This window comes from Oncorhynchus gorbuscha, unplaced genomic scaffold (assembly GCF_021184085.1).
Source record: "Oncorhynchus gorbuscha isolate QuinsamMale2020 ecotype Even-year unplaced genomic scaffold, OgorEven_v1.0 Un_scaffold_12:::fragment_4:::debris, whole genome shotgun sequence".
Classification (NCBI taxonomy): domain Eukaryota; kingdom Metazoa; phylum Chordata; class Actinopteri; order Salmoniformes; family Salmonidae; genus Oncorhynchus; species Oncorhynchus gorbuscha.
Window position 1 is genome coordinate 164,334 of NW_025744532.1, and position 17,733 is coordinate 182,066.

The 17,733-nt window shown below is 44.2% G+C and overlaps 1 protein-coding gene across 1 annotated transcript; it reads left to right on the forward strand.

The window, feature by feature from the left end:
* The first annotated feature begins 915 nt into the window (after positions 1–915).
* Positions 916–4,317, forward strand: LOC124016929 (myristoylated alanine-rich C-kinase substrate-like). The gene is made up of 2 exons (XM_046332267.1): positions 916–1,292; positions 2,455–4,317. The coding sequence occupies exons 1-2, from the start codon at positions 1,197–1,199 to the stop codon at positions 3,142–3,144; spliced, it is 786 nt and encodes a 261-aa protein (XP_046188223.1). The 5' UTR covers positions 916–1,196; the 3' UTR covers positions 3,145–4,317.
* The last annotated feature ends 13,416 nt before the right edge of the window (positions 4,318–17,733 follow it).

Sequence of the window (17,733 nt, forward strand, 5' to 3'; positions counted from 1 at the left end):
TTCAGTAGCCAAGGCTATTGCATTTTATATAGCTTTAATTTAAGCCTGTCGCCCCTCCCTCTCGTTTCGTTTGGTAGGCATAGCGGGACACTAAAATATTATTCCTTCAGTCAATTTATTGTGTATAAACACGGTGTGCATTGAGGGGAAAACTGCACCATAGTTGCTCATTATTAATATCCTAACTGACGTTTGGTATACTGTAGAATACATAGAATGATGCAATCCATTCGACGGTATCTTTATTAAAAATAAACATCTTAAATTACAAAATATATATGAACGTAACTTAAATGTGGTGCATATTGTGATTTGAGATTAATTTCTTACAAGATGGTAAAGGGTTGAAATGTGCATTTGATCAATATTTGATTGTCTCAAATAAGCAGTATTTTTTCAATATGAAAAACAGCCGCCACTAAATATACCTTCTATGAACACTGTCTGTTTCAAGTGAATCTGGCTGTAATTCAGAGCACGTTCTGAAAGTGGTGGCTGCTCGAGCTCACCGAGCCAAAAAGCCAAACACCAATTTCTGCCTAATGCAAATGCCGATTCCTCATATTCACATTACATAATTGAGATTAAATTGTTACAAACAATAATGTCACCCTAACAAATGGATCATTATTAATCAATAATTAGGTATGACTTTGTTATGAGTGATTAAAACGTATTTCAAACCTCTGTATGCACCATGATTGCCCAAATTACCTTCTCGGTCGACTTCTTTTTAATTTTGTGATTTTGAAAGTAAAATTTGTTGCCGCGACAAGATTATTTTTTTCATATTTGTTACAATCTGAAAAAAATCCATTGTTTCACTCGTTTTTAAGCCTTGCCCACTTTCTGTGTGAGGACTCTGATTGGCTGTATCTGAGCGCGGATGCCGTCATCGCTCGGAATGCTCATTCATCTGTGTACTTGGGCGTTGGACTCCGCATCTTATTAGCAACAAGGGAAATTTCTCCATTTTCCACCCTGTCTACAGCGAAAGCCACAAATCTGGGATTTTTTATTACTTCTCTTCAGTTGGCAGGTTTTCTGACATTTTCTTCACTGCGACTGGACTTTGATTGCTTCTCCAGTAAACTTTTCAAAGAGGAACCTTCGCAAAGAGCTTGCATTTAAAAAAAGAGGCTAGTGGTCTTTGTTCGTTTTGTGGATCTGTTGAGTTTCTTTGTTGGAGCGAAAGCATGGGAGCGCAATTCTCCAAGACAGCTGCAAATGGCGAAACCGCGGTTGAAAAGCCTGGAGAGGCTGCCGCTTCACCAACCAAGACCAATGGACAGGTAATTGCGTTTGTTAAATTAAATCATTTGTATACGGTTGGTTTGCGTAAAAGTTTTCTCTGCGTTATTGTGGGCACTTACGGAGACGCACGCCGGGCTGTTGGAGCAAACGACCACGATGGGAAAACATTGATTCACAAGATTACATGTTCTATATAAATCAGTACTATTTGATCATTGAGTTGAAATGTAATTTCTAAAAAATATCAAGTCAAAATGATTTGGATAATTATGTGCATACAAATGCTGTAAATTAAACTCGTTTTCATTGATTCATTTACGATGTGGGGGTTTCCACACCGTTGAAATCCACAGCCTTTGTTTGAAATGTCTGATTGTGAGACATTGGGAATTGTTATCACATTGTAGGGTCGGTCCATAGGTGGCCATGAATTGTTAAATGGCAATCGCATCGATAATATTTGGAATCAAAATCATATTTAAACTGAGCACAAATGTAGTAACTTGATGCTATCGGTAAGTGAATGGAGGAGATGCACGACGCCAACAATGGCTTGCCACGGTCTAGCTAACATCACCTCGCCTTTTGTTACAGATGCTCGTGTAGAGAACAGGGATGGTTACTATGACACTGAAGGCAGCGGAGCCACATTCGAATAATTCGCCCGTCCTGTAGATCTTATAATAAGTGTTGGAAAGGGTGGTGTTTATGAACGCGATATTGCAACAAAAAAAACGATTGTCTGAAGGTTCTGTGTAGTTTTTGAGATATCCATCCAGACGTTGCTCTGCGTAGTCGGGTGTATTAATGAGCATCTGCTGTTTTAATGAGCAGCTGCTTTGCGTTGGTGCTTCGGTATTGGAGAGACTGGCAGAGGCGCATCGCCCCCTAGTGAAACACCCGAAACATTGCCTCCGTCATTGCTAGAATCAGCTCATTCTCGCTTGTGATTAGTGGGGAAATGTTTCAATCACGAATCACAAAAACAATGTTGAATTTTAACTCGCAAAGTAATTACCGCCGCACGTGCCTAAAATCCCAGTGATACTAAACAGGTAAAAACTTGAGATGAGGCTGTATGTTTGTCTCAGTTGAATTTGTGGTGTCTACTGCCCCTTGTGTAACTGTGGCAGTGGTCCACGCCACACACTATATTTCCACGTTTGTTACTGGTATGATAAGACTGTAATTTCTCTTTAGGAAAATGGCCATGTGAAAGTGAATGGGGATGCCTCTCCTGCAGCTGCCGAGGCAGGCAAGGAGGTGCAGGCCAATGGCAGCACCACAGCTGAGGAGGCTCCAAAAGAGGAGGCTGCGCCTGCAGAAGTGGCGGCAGTAGATGGGGTGAAGACAGAGAATGCAGAGACTGTGTCTCCAGCAGCCGAGGGTGAGGCCACCAAGCCGGAGGGAGCCACGGCTTCAACCAGCAACGAGACCCCCAAAAAGAAGAAGAAGCGCTTCTCATTCAAAAAGTCCTTCAAGCTCAGTGGCTTCTCCTTCAAGAAAACCAAAAAGGAGACTGGCGATGGGGCAGAGGGTGAGGAGGCTGCTGCGTCCACTGAGGAGGCAAAGGCTGAGACCGCCGAGGCCCCAGAGGTCACGGCAGAGGGTGAGGAGGCCAAGCCTGCTGAGGGAGAGGCTGCACCTGCTGCTGCTGAGGAGGAGACCAAGGAAGCAGCTAGCCCTGCAGAGGCCAAGCCTGAGGAACCAGCAGCCCCCGCTGAGGAGGCCAGGGTAGCCCAACCCACTGAGGAGCCAAAGGCAGAAGAAAAGCCAGCTGAGCCTGCTGCTGCAGAGGAAGCACCCATCTCGGAGGAGGCTGCACCTGCAACAGAGGCTGCTGCATCCAGTCCAGAAGCCCCCGTTACTGCAGAGGCCGCTGTTGAGTAAAGCTGGAAACTCAGAGCAAAACAGAATAAATTAAAATTAAAAAGGAGAAAAAAAGATAATCAAAGAACATTTTCCTGTTTGTATGTTGGAGTGGTGCCAGTTGATGGCTTTGGAGAACTTGTCTACAACCAGGGATATTTTAAAGCTTTCCTTTTTTTTTGGTTTTCCCTTCCCCCTCCACAAAACCTATCTCGGTCCATTGTTACTACCATTCCAACGGGCAGAGGTGGGTGGCTTAAATGTAAAACTACAGGAAAATACATCCACACTCTGCCATATATTTTTTGCATCAGTATTAAATGTTTTGTTTTTGCATTTTTATACAAAATGTAAACTTGTCAAAATGTATGGACATCCCCATGGTATGAAGGAGGTGGGGAAAAGTTGAGTTGTAAATGAAGGGGATTTTGGGGTGGGCAGGGGATGGAATAGAAGGTGGCACAATTGTGCCACAGACTGATGTAAAGAGTAATCTTTAAAAAAATGAAAGAAACGACCAACACCTGTGTACCATGAGAGTACCATGCGATTTACAACACTAAGTCATTTTTACTATGAGACAAAATATTAAATTCCCAGAGCTAGGTTTAGGAAGTCATTTAAAACAAATCATAGGAGCTTTTCACTTCTCATTAGCTGTACCAGTCAGTGATTCAGTAGAAATACAAGTTGTATAGGCTTTATTGTTTATTTCTGGTTTTATGACCTTAATAAAGTGTAAGTATGTATAGGCGGGGTGTTTTTAACTGTGATTATTGTACAAATGAAATCTTGATCTCAAGAAGCACATGAAGTTTGCAGCTCTTTTTCCACCCGCTCATTTTTGTAAGATAACGAAAACAAATTCATCCTGGAAGACCTTTTAAGCAATTTTGAACTCAACCAAGCTGTGATAAGTGGAATGGTTACTGTTTATATACTGTGGTATGTTTTGATTACAGCAGACAATGCTTTTCAGTGGTCTTTGACGGATTAAGGAATCTCTATCAGATGCAATGTTTGTGTAGCATCTTGTCTCTTTCTTTTCTTTTGTAAATACTGGAGAAGGTTTTACCAATTTGACTTAGAGATGGAATGTAACTTTGCTTACAAAATTGCTATTAAACTCCTGCTTAAGGTGTTCTAATTTTCTGTGAGCACACTAAAAGCAAAAATAAATGTGAATAAAATTTGTGCAGCATCTGTGTTTTCATTTAACCAATTTCTGTTCAGTTAACTGTAAAGATGGAGGTTCAACAGCTAAGTGAAGACTTGTCATCATTGGATACAAGTGTGTTAACAGTAGTGTATTCAGGCTAACTGCCTTTTCCACATACTCAAACGTTTAGGTATGTTTGCAAAAGCACCTTGTCTTAAGCAACAACACCGAGATGGTTTTGCTGATCAAAGCCGGTGTCAATGCCCCTCAGTCATATACAAAAGTCCAACATGGACTCCTCAATGGTTTGGCCAAATCTATTTAATCTCACATTATTACAACTAACATAAACTAGGTCTAACTTGTTCAAAGCCTTTTAAAATCAATTATGGACCTGAATACAGTGCCTTTGGAAAGTATTCAGACCCCTTGACTTTCTCCACACTTGATTTTGTTACAGCCTTATTCTAACATTGATTAAATTCATTGTTTTCCTCATCAATCTACACACCCCCCCCCCAAAACAGGGTTTTAGCTTATTTATAAAAAATACAACTTACAGACCCTTTGCTATGAGACTTGAAATGGAGCTCATGTGCATCCTGTTTCCATTGATCATCCTTGAACTGTTTCTACAACGATTGGAGTACACCTGTGGTAAATACAATTATACAATTGATTGAACATGATTTGGTTTAAAAACCAATAAATAACGTTGAAGGAATCGTCCATAGAGCTCAGAAACAGGATTGTGTTGAGGCACAGATCTGGGGAAGGCTAGCAAAAAAAATAATGTAGCATTGAAGAACACAGTGGCTTCCAACATTCTTAAATGGAAGAAGTTTGGAACCACCAAGACTTTACCTAGATCTGTCCGCCCGGCCAAACTGAGCAATTGGGGGAGAAGGGCCTTGAGCTCCAGAGTTCCTCTGTAGAGATGGGAGAACCTTCCAGAAGGACAACCATCTCTGCAGGACTCCACCAATCAGTCTGATGAAACCAAGATTAAACTCTTTGGCCTGAATGCCAAGCGTCACGTCTGGAGGAAATGTGGCACCGGACTTGAAACCGATCAAACATCTCTGGACAAACCTGAAAATAGCTGTGCAGCGACTCTCCCCATCCAACCTGACAGCTTGAGAGGCTCTGCAGAGAAGAATGGGAGAAACTCCCAAAATACGTGTGCAAACTTAATTAACGTCATACCCAAGACTCATGGCTGTAATCGTTGCTGAAGATGCTTCAGCAAAGTACTGAGTAAAGGGTTTGAATACTTATGTAAATGTCTAAACCTGTTTTTGCGTTGTCATTATGGGGTATTGTCTAGATTTGAAGAGGTAAAAAACTATTGAATCCATTTTAGAATAAGGCTGTAATGTAACAAGAGGTCTGAATACTTTCAGAATGCACTGTACATGCATTTGTCACAGGGATCAGGTTTTTTTTCATTGCAAGTTCCACTATTAGAGTGCTATTCCACCTCAACATCAGATGCTGTCTACATCACTGACATTAACTACGTTCACGTTTGCTAATTATATTTTGACTGGTGTGAGATTGTAGAACAATAGTTGTTCTGTGACTGGTACAATTTTAACTCAAAATATTTTTTAAAAGTCAGTGCAGATCTATTGAGCAGCTCATTGCTGTAGCAAGAGACCGTCACTGCAGACTCAATACTTTGCAATGACGTTGAACAATGAATCGATCACAGACCCACCCAAGACATTAAAAGAAACCATCAATACGGTGGTTTGAAGCTACACATGGACAATGCAATATGCTTATCACAGATTTTGTTTCGGGGCCAGGGGTCCCTCCCAGCCAGGTTAGCTCACAAGTAACCTAGTCAAAGTTTGGCAAGGTGCCCATGTTTAGAGACTAAAATGTACCTATTTTACAGTAGCTGGGCTAACACCTGGCAGTAGAAGGCCCGGCTACAGTGTTTACATGTTATACGTTAGTTTCTATTGTAGCTTAGGGCCTATATGGGCCATATATTCTGTAAGGAGGTGTTCATTAACTAGATACCATGCTCTTCAGCTTCAGAGACTCAATGAATGGTGTTGCAGACACAAAACATATTTTGATGTCAGATGCATTGGGTACAAACCTTTTCACGGAAAGGCCTATTTCACAACAGACTAGTCATTTGGCATCTGTTCCTGTTCATTTGTTGCAGAAATAGGAAAGATTTCATATTAGCCCAGTTTACCTACTACAAATCAAATCACATTTTATTTGTCACATACACATGGTTAGCAGATGTTAATGCGAGTGTAGCGAAATGCTTGTGCTTCAAGTTCCGACAATGCAGTAATAACCAACAAGTAATCTAACTAACAATTCCAAAACTACTGTCTTATACACAGTGTAAGGGGATAAAGAATATGTACATAAAGATATATGACTGAGTGATGGTACAGAGCAGCATAGGCAAGATACAGTAGATGGTATCGAGTACAGTATATACATATGAGATGAGTATGTAAACAAAGTGGCATAGTTAGAGTGGCTAGTGATACATGTATTACATAAGGATGCAGTAGATGATATAGAGTACAGTATATACGTATGCATATGAGATGAATAATGTAGGGTATGTAACATTATATTAGGTAGCATTGTTTAAAGTGGCTAGTGATATATTTTACATAATTTCCCATCAATTCCCATTATTAAAGTGGCTGGAGTTGAGTCAGTGTCAGTGTGTTGGCAGCAGCCACTCAATGTTAGTGGTGGCTGTTTAACAGTCTGATGGCCTTGAGATAGAAGCTGTTTTTCAGTCTCTCGGTCCCAGCTTTGATGCACCTGTACTGACCTCGCCTTCTGGATCATAGCATAGTGAATGCACCAATTTGTAAGTCGCTCTGGATAAGAGCATCTGCTAAATGACTTAAATGTAAATGTAAATAGCGGGGTGAACAGGCAGTGGCTCGGGTGGTTGTTGTCCTTGATAATCTTTATGGCCTTCCTGTAACATCGAGTGGTGTAGGTGTCCTGGAGGGCAGGTAGTTTACCCCCGGTGATGCGTTGTGCAGACCTCACTACCCTCCTGAAGTCCACAATCATCTCCTTAGTTTTGTTGACGTTGAGTGTGAGGTTATTTTCCGGACACCACACTCCGAGGGCCCTCACCTCCTCCCTGTAGGCCGTCTCGTCGTTGTTGGTAATCAAGCCTACCACTGTTGTGTCGTCCGCAAACTTGATGATTGAGTTGGAGGCGTGCGTGGCCACGCAGTTGTGGGTGAACAGGGAGTACAGGAGAGGGCTCAGAACACACCCTTGTGGGGCCCCAGTGTTGAGGATCAGCAGGGTGGAGATGTTGTTGCCTATCCTCACCACCTGGGGGCGGCCCGTCAGGAAGTCCAGTACACAGTTGCACAGGGCACCCAGGGTCTCGAGCTTGATGACGAGCTTGGAGGGTACTATGGTGTTGAATGCCGAGCTGTAGTCGATGAACAGCATTCTCACATAGGTATTCCTCTTGTCCAGATGGGTTAGGGCAGTGTGCAGTGTGGTTGAGATTGCATCGTCTGTGGACCTATTTGGGCGGTAAGCAAATTGGAGTGGGTCTAGGGTGTCAGGTAGGTTGGAGGTGATATGGTCCTTGACTAGTCTCTCAAAGCACTTCATGATGACGGAAGTGAGTGCTACGGGGCGGTAGTCGTTTAGCTCAGTTACCTTAGCTTTCTTGGGAACAGGAACAATGGTGGCCCTCTTGAAGCATGTGGGAACAGCAGACTGGTATAGGGATTGATTGAATATGTCCGTAAACACACCGGCCAGCTGGTCTGCGCATGCTCTGAGGGCGCGGCTGGGGATGCCGTCTGGGCCTGCAGCCTTGCGAGGGTTAACACGTTTAAATGTCTTACTCACCTCGGCTGCAGTGAAGGAGAGTCCGCATGTTTTCGTTGCAGGCCGTGTCAGTGGCACTGTATTGTCCTCAAAGCGGGCAAAAAAGTTATTTAGTCTGCCTGGGAGCAAGACATCCTGGTCCGTGACTGGGCTGGTTTTCTTCTTGTACTTGACTGTAGACCCTGCCACATGCCTCTTGTGTCTGAGCCGTTGAATTGAGATTCTACTTTGTCTCTGTACTGACGCTTAGCTTGTTTGATAGCCTTGCGGAGGGAATAGCTGCACTGTTTGTATTCGGTCATGTTACCAGTCACCTTGCCCTGATTAAAAGCAGTGGTTCGCGCTTTCAGTTTCACGCGAATGCTGCCATCAATCCACGATTTCTGGTTAGGGAATGTTTTAATCATTGCTATGGGAACTGTCACGCCCTGGTCGAAGTAATGTATGTTTGTCTTCATTTATTTGGTCAGGTCAGGGTGTGACATGGGTTATTGTGGTGCGTTCTTGTCATGGGGTTTTTGTGGGGTGTCTAGCATAGTCTATGGCTGCCTGAGGCAGGTTCTCAATCAGAGTCAGGTGATTATCGTTGTCTCTGATTGGGAAACATATTTAGGCAGCCATATTCTTTGAGTATGTCGTGGGTGATTGTTCCTGTCTCTGTGTTAGTGTTCAACAGATAGGCTGTATAGGTTTTCACATTCCGTTTGTTGTTTATGTATTGTTCGTGTTTTTTCTTTATTAGCGCAGCCAGAGCCTTCCTTCTCTCCAGCGCTGCCGGAGTCTCCTGCCTGTTCAGCGCAGACAGAGCCTTCCTCCTCTCCTGTGCTGCCGGAGTCTCCCGCCTATTCAGCGCTGCCGGAGTCTCCCGCCTATTCAGCGCTGCCAGAGCCTTCCTCCTCTACAGCGCTGCTGGAGTCTCCTGCCTGTTCAGCGCAGCCAGAGCTGCCAGCCTGCATGGAGCAGCCAGAGCTGTCAGTCTGCATGGAGCAGCCAGAGCTGCCAGTCTGCATGGAGCAGCCAGAGCTGCCAGTCTGCATGGAGCAGCCAGAGCTGCCAGTTTGCATGGAGCAGCCAGAGCTGCCAGTCTGCATGGAGCTGCCAGTCTGCATGGAGCAGCCAGAGCTGCCAGACTGCATGGAGCTGCCAGTCTGCATAGAGCAGCCAGAGCTGCCAGTCTGCATAGAGCAACCAGAGCTGCCAGTCTGCATAGAGAAGCCAGAGCTGCCAGTCTGCATGGAGCAGCCAGAACTGCTAGTCTGCATGGAGCAGCCAGAGCAGCTAGATCCGCCAGTCAGCCAGGATCCGCCAGTCAGCCAGGATCCGCCAGTCAGCCATGATCTTCCAGATCTGCCAGTCAACCAAACTCTTCCAGATCTGCCAGTCAACCAGACTCTTCCAGATCCGCCAGTCAACCAGACTCTTCCAGATCCGCCAGCCAGCCAACTACATGCCTGAGCTTCCTCTCAGTGCTGAGCTTCCCCTCAGTGCTGAGCTTCCCCTCAGTGCTGAGCTTCCCCTCAGTCCCGAGCTTCCCCTCAGTCCCGAGCTTCCCCTCAGTCCCGAGCTTCCCCTCAGTCCCGAGCTTCCTCTCAGTCCCGAGCTGCCTCAGTCCCGAGCTGCCCCTCAGTCCCGAGCTGCCCCTCAGTCCAGTGGGGTTCTGGGTGAGGACTACTAGGCCATGGTCGGCGGCGAGGGTGGACTATCCCAGGACGCGAGGGGGAGGACCTAAGACATTTATGGAGTGGGGTCCACGTCCGAGCCGGAGCCGCCACCATGGACAAACGCCCACCCGAACCCTCCCTATTGGTTTGATGTGCGTCCGGGAGTCCGCACCTTAGGGGGGTTCTGTCACGCCCTGGTCGAAGTAATGTATGTTTGTCTTCATTTATTTGGTCAGGTCAGGGTGTGACATGGGTTATTGTGGTGCGTTCTTGTCATGGGGTTTTTGTGGGGTGTCTAGCATAGTCTATGGCTGCCTGAGGCAGGTTCTCAATCAGAGTCAGGTGATTATCGTTGTCTCTGATTGGGAACCATATTTAGGCAGCCATATTCTTTGAGTATGTCGTGGGTGATTGTTCCTGTCTCTGTGTTAGTGTTCACCAGATAGGCTGTATAGGTTTTCACATTCCGTTTGTTGTTTATGTATTGTTCGTGTTTTTTCTTTATTAGCGCAGCCAGAGCCTTCCTTCTCTCCAGCGCTGCCGGAGTCTCCTGCCTGTTCAGCGCAGACAGAGCCTTCCTCCTCTCCTGTGCTGCCGGAGTCTCCTGCCTATTCAGCGCTGCCGGAGTCTCCCGCCTATTCAGCGCTGCCAGAGCCTTCCTCCTCTACAGCGCTGCTGGAGTCTCCTGGAGCAGCCTGTTCAGCGCAGCCAGAGCTGCATGGAGCAGCCAGAGCTGCCAGTCTGCATGGAGCAGCCAGAGCTGCCAGTCTGCATGGAGCAGCCAGAGCTGCCAGTCATGGAGCAGCCAGAGCTGCCAGTCTGCATGGAGCAGCCAGAGCTGCCAGTCTGCATGGAGCAGCCAGAGCTGCCAGTTTGCATGGAGCAGCCAGAGCTGCCAGTCTGCATGGAGCTGCCAGTTTGCATGGAGCAGCCAGAGCTGCAAGACTGCATGGAGCTGCCAGTCTGCATAGAGCAGCCAGAGCTGCCAGTCTGCATAGAGTAACCAGAGCTGCCAGTCTGCATAGAGAAGCCAGAGCTGCCAGTCTGCATGGAGCAGCCAGAACTGCTAGTCTGCATGGAGCAGCCAGAGCAGCTAGATCCGCCAGTCAGCCAGGATCCGCCAGTCAGCCAGGATCCGCCAGTCAGCCATGATCTTCCAGATCTGCCTGTCAACCAAACTCTTCCAGATCTTCCAGTCAACCAAACTCTTCCAGATCTGCCAGTCAACCAAACTCTTCCAGATCTGCCAGTCAACCAGACTCTTCCAGATCCGCCAGTCAACCAGACTCTTCCAGATCCGCCAGCCAGCCAACTACCTGCCTGAGCTTCCTCTCAGTGCTGAGCTTCCCCTCAGTCCCGAGCTTCCCCTCAGTCCCGAGCTTCCCCTCATTCCCGAGCTTCCCCTCAGTCCCGAGCTTCCTCTCAGTCCCGAGCTGCCTCAGTCCCGAGCTGCCCCTCAGTCCCGAGCTGCCCCTCAGTCCAGTGGGGTTCTGGGTGAGGACTACTAGGCCATGGTCAGCGGCGAGGGTGGACTATCCCAGGACGCGAGGGGGAGGAACTAAGACATTTATGGAGTGGGGTCCACGTCCGAGCCGGAGCCGCCACCATGGACAAACGCCCACCCGAACCCTCCCTATTGTTTTGATGTGCGTCCGGGAGTCCGCACCTTAGGGGGGGGGGTTCTGTCACGCCCTGGTCGAAGTAATGTATGTTTGTCTTCATTTATTTGGTCAGGCCAGGGTGTGACATGGGTTATTGTGGTGCGTTTTTGTCATGGGGTTTTTGTGGGGTGTCTAGCATAGTCTATGGCTGCCTGAGGCAGGTTCTCAATCAGAGTCAGGTGATTATCGTTGTCTCTGATTGGGAACCATATTTAGGCAGCCATATTCTTTGAGTATTTCATGGGTGATTGTTCCTGTCTCTGTGTTAGTTGTCACCAGATAGGCTGTATAGGTTTTCACATTCCGTTTGTTGTTTTTGTATTGTTCGTGTTTTTTAAAGATGTATCGAACTAACCACGCTGCATTTTGGTTCGACTCTCCTTCAACGGAAGAAAGCCGTTACAGGAACGACATCTTCAACGTACGTTCTAATGAACTCGCACACCGAATCAGCGTATTCGTCAATGTTGTTATCTGACGCAATACGAAACATATCCCAGTCTATGTGATGGAAGCAGTCTTGGAGTGTGGAGTCAGCTTGGTCGGACCAGCGTTGGACAGACCTCAGCGTGGGAGCTTCTTTTTTTAGTTTCTGTCTGTAGGCAGGGATCAACAAAATGGAGTCGTGGTCAGCTTTTCCGAAAGGAGGGCGGGGCAGGGCCTTATATGCGTCGCGGAAGTTAGAATAACAATGATCCAAGGTTTTTCCACCCCTGGTTGCGCAATCGATATGCTGATAAAATTTAGGGAGTCTTGTTTTCAGATTAGCCTTGTTAAAATTCCCAGCTACAATGAATCCTACAGCTACTACCTAATGAAGATTGTGGCTTCTTGGTCAAAACTGTGGCAGTGGCCTGTGCAACAGGTTCCAAGTAAAGTAAAATTGGCAAATGACTCAATGAGCAGTTGGGGAGCTGCAACATTGTAGCATATATCATTCTGTATCAAGTTATGTTATACTACATTGCAATAATTGCAACAAAACTAAAGAGCATGTTATATATGCCTCATAAATTGTCAGTTAAGAACCAATTCTAGTTGCCCATAGTTGCAGGAAGTAGGGGTGCTGAGGGTGCTGCAGCATGCCCATTTATTTATTTTGTTTTTTACCCCAAAACTTTTGGGGACACAGGCCTTTATTACTCCGGTCGTCGTGTTTTTTTCAATCAAATCATTGAACTACACCTTTATTATTCCTGGTGGGAGCCCCATATAAGCGATGGTGGAAAGCCGCAACCCAAAATATATTCCCACAGCTATGGCTAGGCCAAAAATAAACATGTGCACATGCTACTCCAATTTTTCAAATCCACACATGCTTGTTTCCCTCTTGCAGGTGCATGTAATCACTAATACTAGTAAGTTGCTGGACTGCAAATCTAAATATACTTTGTCTGTTCTTCAGGTGTAAAGTCCACACAACTTGAAGATCAAGGTTGTATTAGCCAGCAATCATGGCGGTTGAAATAAATAGGCCTAAATTGTAGGTGTGTGTTGATGAATATAATGGTCTGTGTATTGTAGGTGTTATGACGCCATCGTGTGGCTGCCATGTAATGCATCAACCACAAAAATCTCTAGTGGGTTTTGTATCTTAGATTTGACATAGTACATTATGCATATTTGAAAATACAGTACATTATTATTTGTAAACAGAGTAAAACAACCTTATATATTGGATTATGATAGGGTTGGTTACATTTGACCTAAACTCATGGCATTTAAAATGTATATTCTTCAGGAGTCAATGGGTATAAATCATTTGAATGATCATGGTGGATTTAGCATATTTAGCCCATACTTTAACTGTTTTCTAACTACTCCAATTCATACATTCACACTAAGAATTAGTATACAAAGGTTTTAATTGGCAAATGCAAAAGATCACATTTTCAACAAATATGAAATGATAGTAGGTTCAATTACGGGAACACCCACATCATCTTCTCTAAAAACATTTCATTAATTAAACGGTGGATATTTCATTCAGAAGATAAAGCATGTCACACTATAAGTGCATTCAAGGAGTACCAAAGGGAAGCATGGTAAATCCAGGTTGTTTTTGTGAACCCTAGAAATCAACTGTTACAGTACATAAAGGAAACTAAATCTTCACAACAACTAGAACATACAGAGAGGACGAGGCGAAGATAGTGTTTTTTTTTGTTGCCTAAAATCTGTCCACGAAAATAAGACCACGAATTTAGGCGTTGTTGTATGGAGGTCAATGAGAAAGTGAAGAAATCGGTGAACATAAAATTTAATTTCTAATTTGCTAAGTGTGTTATGCAGGTGAGTGAGGACCCAAAAGCGGTTTAACAGAAACAGAGTCTTTTAATGTCCAAACACAGGGAAAACATAAATCCTCTTCAGAAGTCTCGGTTGAGAAAATAGACAACCCGCAGAGAGGGCGACAAACAAATCAATAAGTCCTCTGATCTTTACAGGAGAGTCCCCTTCTAGCAGCAGAGGAGAATAGCTGGGCTAGCGGCAACAGACTGCAGGTCCCTCCGGGTAGGCGCGGACCGTAGAGGACAGAGGCACCTGATCACACGCAGCATCTAATGAAGAAGCAGATACGACAGGACTGGACAAGGACGAAGCAAACAAGAATCCGACAAAGACAGAGGCAGAAACAGAGAGAGAAATAGAGACCTAATCAGAGGGAAAAGAGGGAACAGGTGGGAGAGACTAAACGAGGTAGTTAGAGGAGACGAGGGACAGCTGGGGGAAGGAAAGGGAGAGAAGGTAACCTAACACGACCAGCAGGGGGAAACGAAGAGAAGAGAAAGAACAGGAACAAGACATAACATGACAATACATGACAAAGTGAGATTTATTTGATCAAATAGAACAGGGTTCCCCAACTGGCGGCCAGCGGGTTTTATTTCCCCCTCCCCACACCCCCAAGTTTTCTGAGCAATAAAAAAAACAAAAACACTTTTATTATTGTTGGACATAAGACAGTAAAAACAATATGAAGTCAGCTCCAAGTGATTTTAATTTGTGAAATTGTTAAACCTTTATTTCAACAAAGGTCTAAGCTTGAACAAGGTGTCTTCTATTTGTAGAGGACAAACATGTCCTGTTTCTATAGAGGAAGCCCAGCTTGATTTTTAGCTGTTTACAAAGTTCATCAACATGTATTTTTAAAAGACAGTTTATCATCCAACCACATCCCCAAGTATTTACAGTGGGGCAAAAAAGTATTTAGTCAGCCAACAATTGTGCATGTTCTCCCACTTAAAAAGATGAGAGAGGCCTGTAATTTTCATCATAGGTACACTTCAACTATGACAGACAAAATGAAATAAGAAAATCCAGAAAATCACATTGTAGGATTTTTAATGAATTATTTTCCCAATAATTCCTATAGATAATAGATAGACACATGATCATGTACAAATGTAATCAAGATTAGAAATGATTATGTTTTAGTAATGTCAATTTGTAGTTTATAATTATGTTCTGGCTCTATGACCATCTGCTCAAGAAAAAACCAATTGGCCCCCAGCTAAATCTAGTCGATGATCCCTGATATAGAAGGTGTGTAATGGTTAGGTTGTTACGAATGCACTGACATAAGTGGATGCACGTGGCATTTCGGCAACTTAAAAAAAAAAAAACTTTATATCAGAGTTGTCTGTTGTTCACATGCGTATGTGCCCTCTCATAAAATTGCTAGAATGGTCCCACCTGATCCACTATGCCACTTTGTTTACTTTGTCTACACACTCATCTCATATGTATATACTGTACTCGATACCATCTACTGTATGCTGCTCTGTACCATCACTCATTCATATATCCTTATGTACATGTTTCTTATCCCCTTACACTGTGTATAAGACAGTAGTTTTGGAATTGTTAGTTAGATTACTTGTTGGTTATCACTGCATTGTCGGAACTAGAAGCACAAGCATTTCGCTACACTCGCATTAACATCTGCTAACCATGTGTATGTGACAAATAAAATTCGATTTGATTTGATTTGATTTGATCTCGCCTGCCTTCCATCTTTGAGGGCATGCATTTCCATTGCTAGAGTGGTCCCTCGACCACCTCGTCAATATAAGAAATGATCTTTGATACAGATCAATGACAATAAATATAATGCTTCAGTTATGGATTCTGACACGAGGGAGTAGAATCAGCCGAGATGAGCTGCCCTTACTGCCACACTCGGTACTGTCCATGGAGAGATCACAGTGCCACTATGTGGCTGAATCAGGCACTACTAGTCTGCTCAGTCTTCACACTAGAAAGAACAGATGGAAAAATGAGAGTGCCATTTCACCTCCAATAAGACACTGTCAGGTCTGAATACATTTGTGACTACCTCTAATAAATCATAAATGCATGGTCCAACTGTAAGCGTAGTCCTGACAACTGAATATAGCAGAGACCACAGTCACTCTTACCTTTGTGTCAGTTTTCTCAGTGCTTGTTTCTTTTGCTTTCTCCTCTTTCACCTCTAACAGCACAAATATACACATATATCAGGAAGCTACATCACAAGCGGCATTACATCAAGCTATCACCACTTGGATGAAATATTGCTCGGTGCTTTTCTATTATCACATTGAACTCAGTGCTCTTGCCAGGTTTGTACTCAGGATAACCACGTTCTGAATACTCACCAACTTACTCTTTCTTCTCCTCTCGCTTTGTCTTCCTCTACCCGGGGCCGCTTTGTTCTTTTTTTGTTATCGGCCACGTTCCTCATTCCTCCCTGGCCCCTGTCCTCCGAGTCAGAGAACTCCTTATCGCAGGCTATCCTCTTGTCTGAAGCACTGTTTGAAATGAGACAGGAAATCATCATTCAGATGCTGCTGCTGGCAATAGGATCCAAAATGGGATCCAAAATGGGATTCAATAGGATTGAATATGGAAAATACAGCCGCTGATACAATACGAATGGAACCGAGGACTCACTGGAAAACAGTAGAGTTTACTATCCTGGCAAAATAAATACAAATTAAATGGAACCCCCTGAGTGATATAACTGCAACAGAGAGTATTTACAGGGAAGGTCAGTGAGATGGTTCAGAGGTTGTGATGGGTTAGAGGAAGCGTGTCTTACCGGACATGCGTTTGTCAGGGTCCTCTGTATCCTCGTCCACTGTGTCATCAGGGATGGCATCCTCAGGGATAGCCTGCATCTGCACCACTCCCGGGGCGTTGGGTAGCATCCCGTTCTTAAACAGACGGGTTCTCAAAGAAAGGACAATGCTTTTAATGCAACGAATATCGGTGCAGTAACCACCATCAGCCCAAAAGCCCACGAGAAGGCTCTAAGAAATGTGGATAATGTGACAATAAGGAAAAAGTAAGTAGACTACAACACCCCCACCAGAATACCTGTTTCATACAGTACTGGCAATGCAGATGCAACAACCTCTCAATGCAAAAATGATGAATATGACATATCCAACTGGAGTTACTGAAGTACATACGATATGATACATCTGACAGACTCGGTCCTTACTTGATCTTATCCATGTACTCTGATATTTTCTGGTTGGTCATGTTAGATGGGCTGCTGTGCAGCTTGAAGTCAGGCCCAAACTACTCAAAGTAATTGTTGTATGGCAGTTCTGAAAAGAAAAAGAAAACATAAGGAAGGGACGGGAAAAGTGGCACCCATCTCAGTGAACTAATCCATGTGAATTGTTTGCATTTGATTGTTAGTGTAGATCAATTCCCCATGACATATATCACCAGTAGTACATTTAATGTTAATGCCTATAATTTCTAATCTACAATGTTACCTGGGTTATGGTAATTTCTGTTAATGCATTCAATATTATTATTCCAGTCTTCCCGTTATCATTGTCAGAGTGGGCACATTGTTTGCAGAGAGCAAAACCTATGCTTCAATTGTGAGGAACAAGTTTTGGTTTATTTCATTCCATTTACGAGTTAGTCAATTTAGTCATTGTCTTTTTTTTGGAGAACTCCTGTCAATGTTGAGCTAGGACGAGCACACAGAGAAGTAGGCCTTCCTGGCCTGCCTGTTATAGGCTACCTGGTCTGGCTGTAAATGTAGGTGTATAAATGTACCCATTTGGGGATCTGATAGTATTTCTGATTGGCTTAACACACCCCAATTAATGACATGTAGAGCTTCTCAAAGTAAGGTTTTCTTCACCTCAAACTTCAAGCAAACAAAGTCTGTTTTTACATCCATTAAGAGTTACAATAGTTCCTCAACGTTTTTGAAAAATTGTTCCAGCTCTCTCCTTCTCCATAACCACTCTGCCTGAAAGGG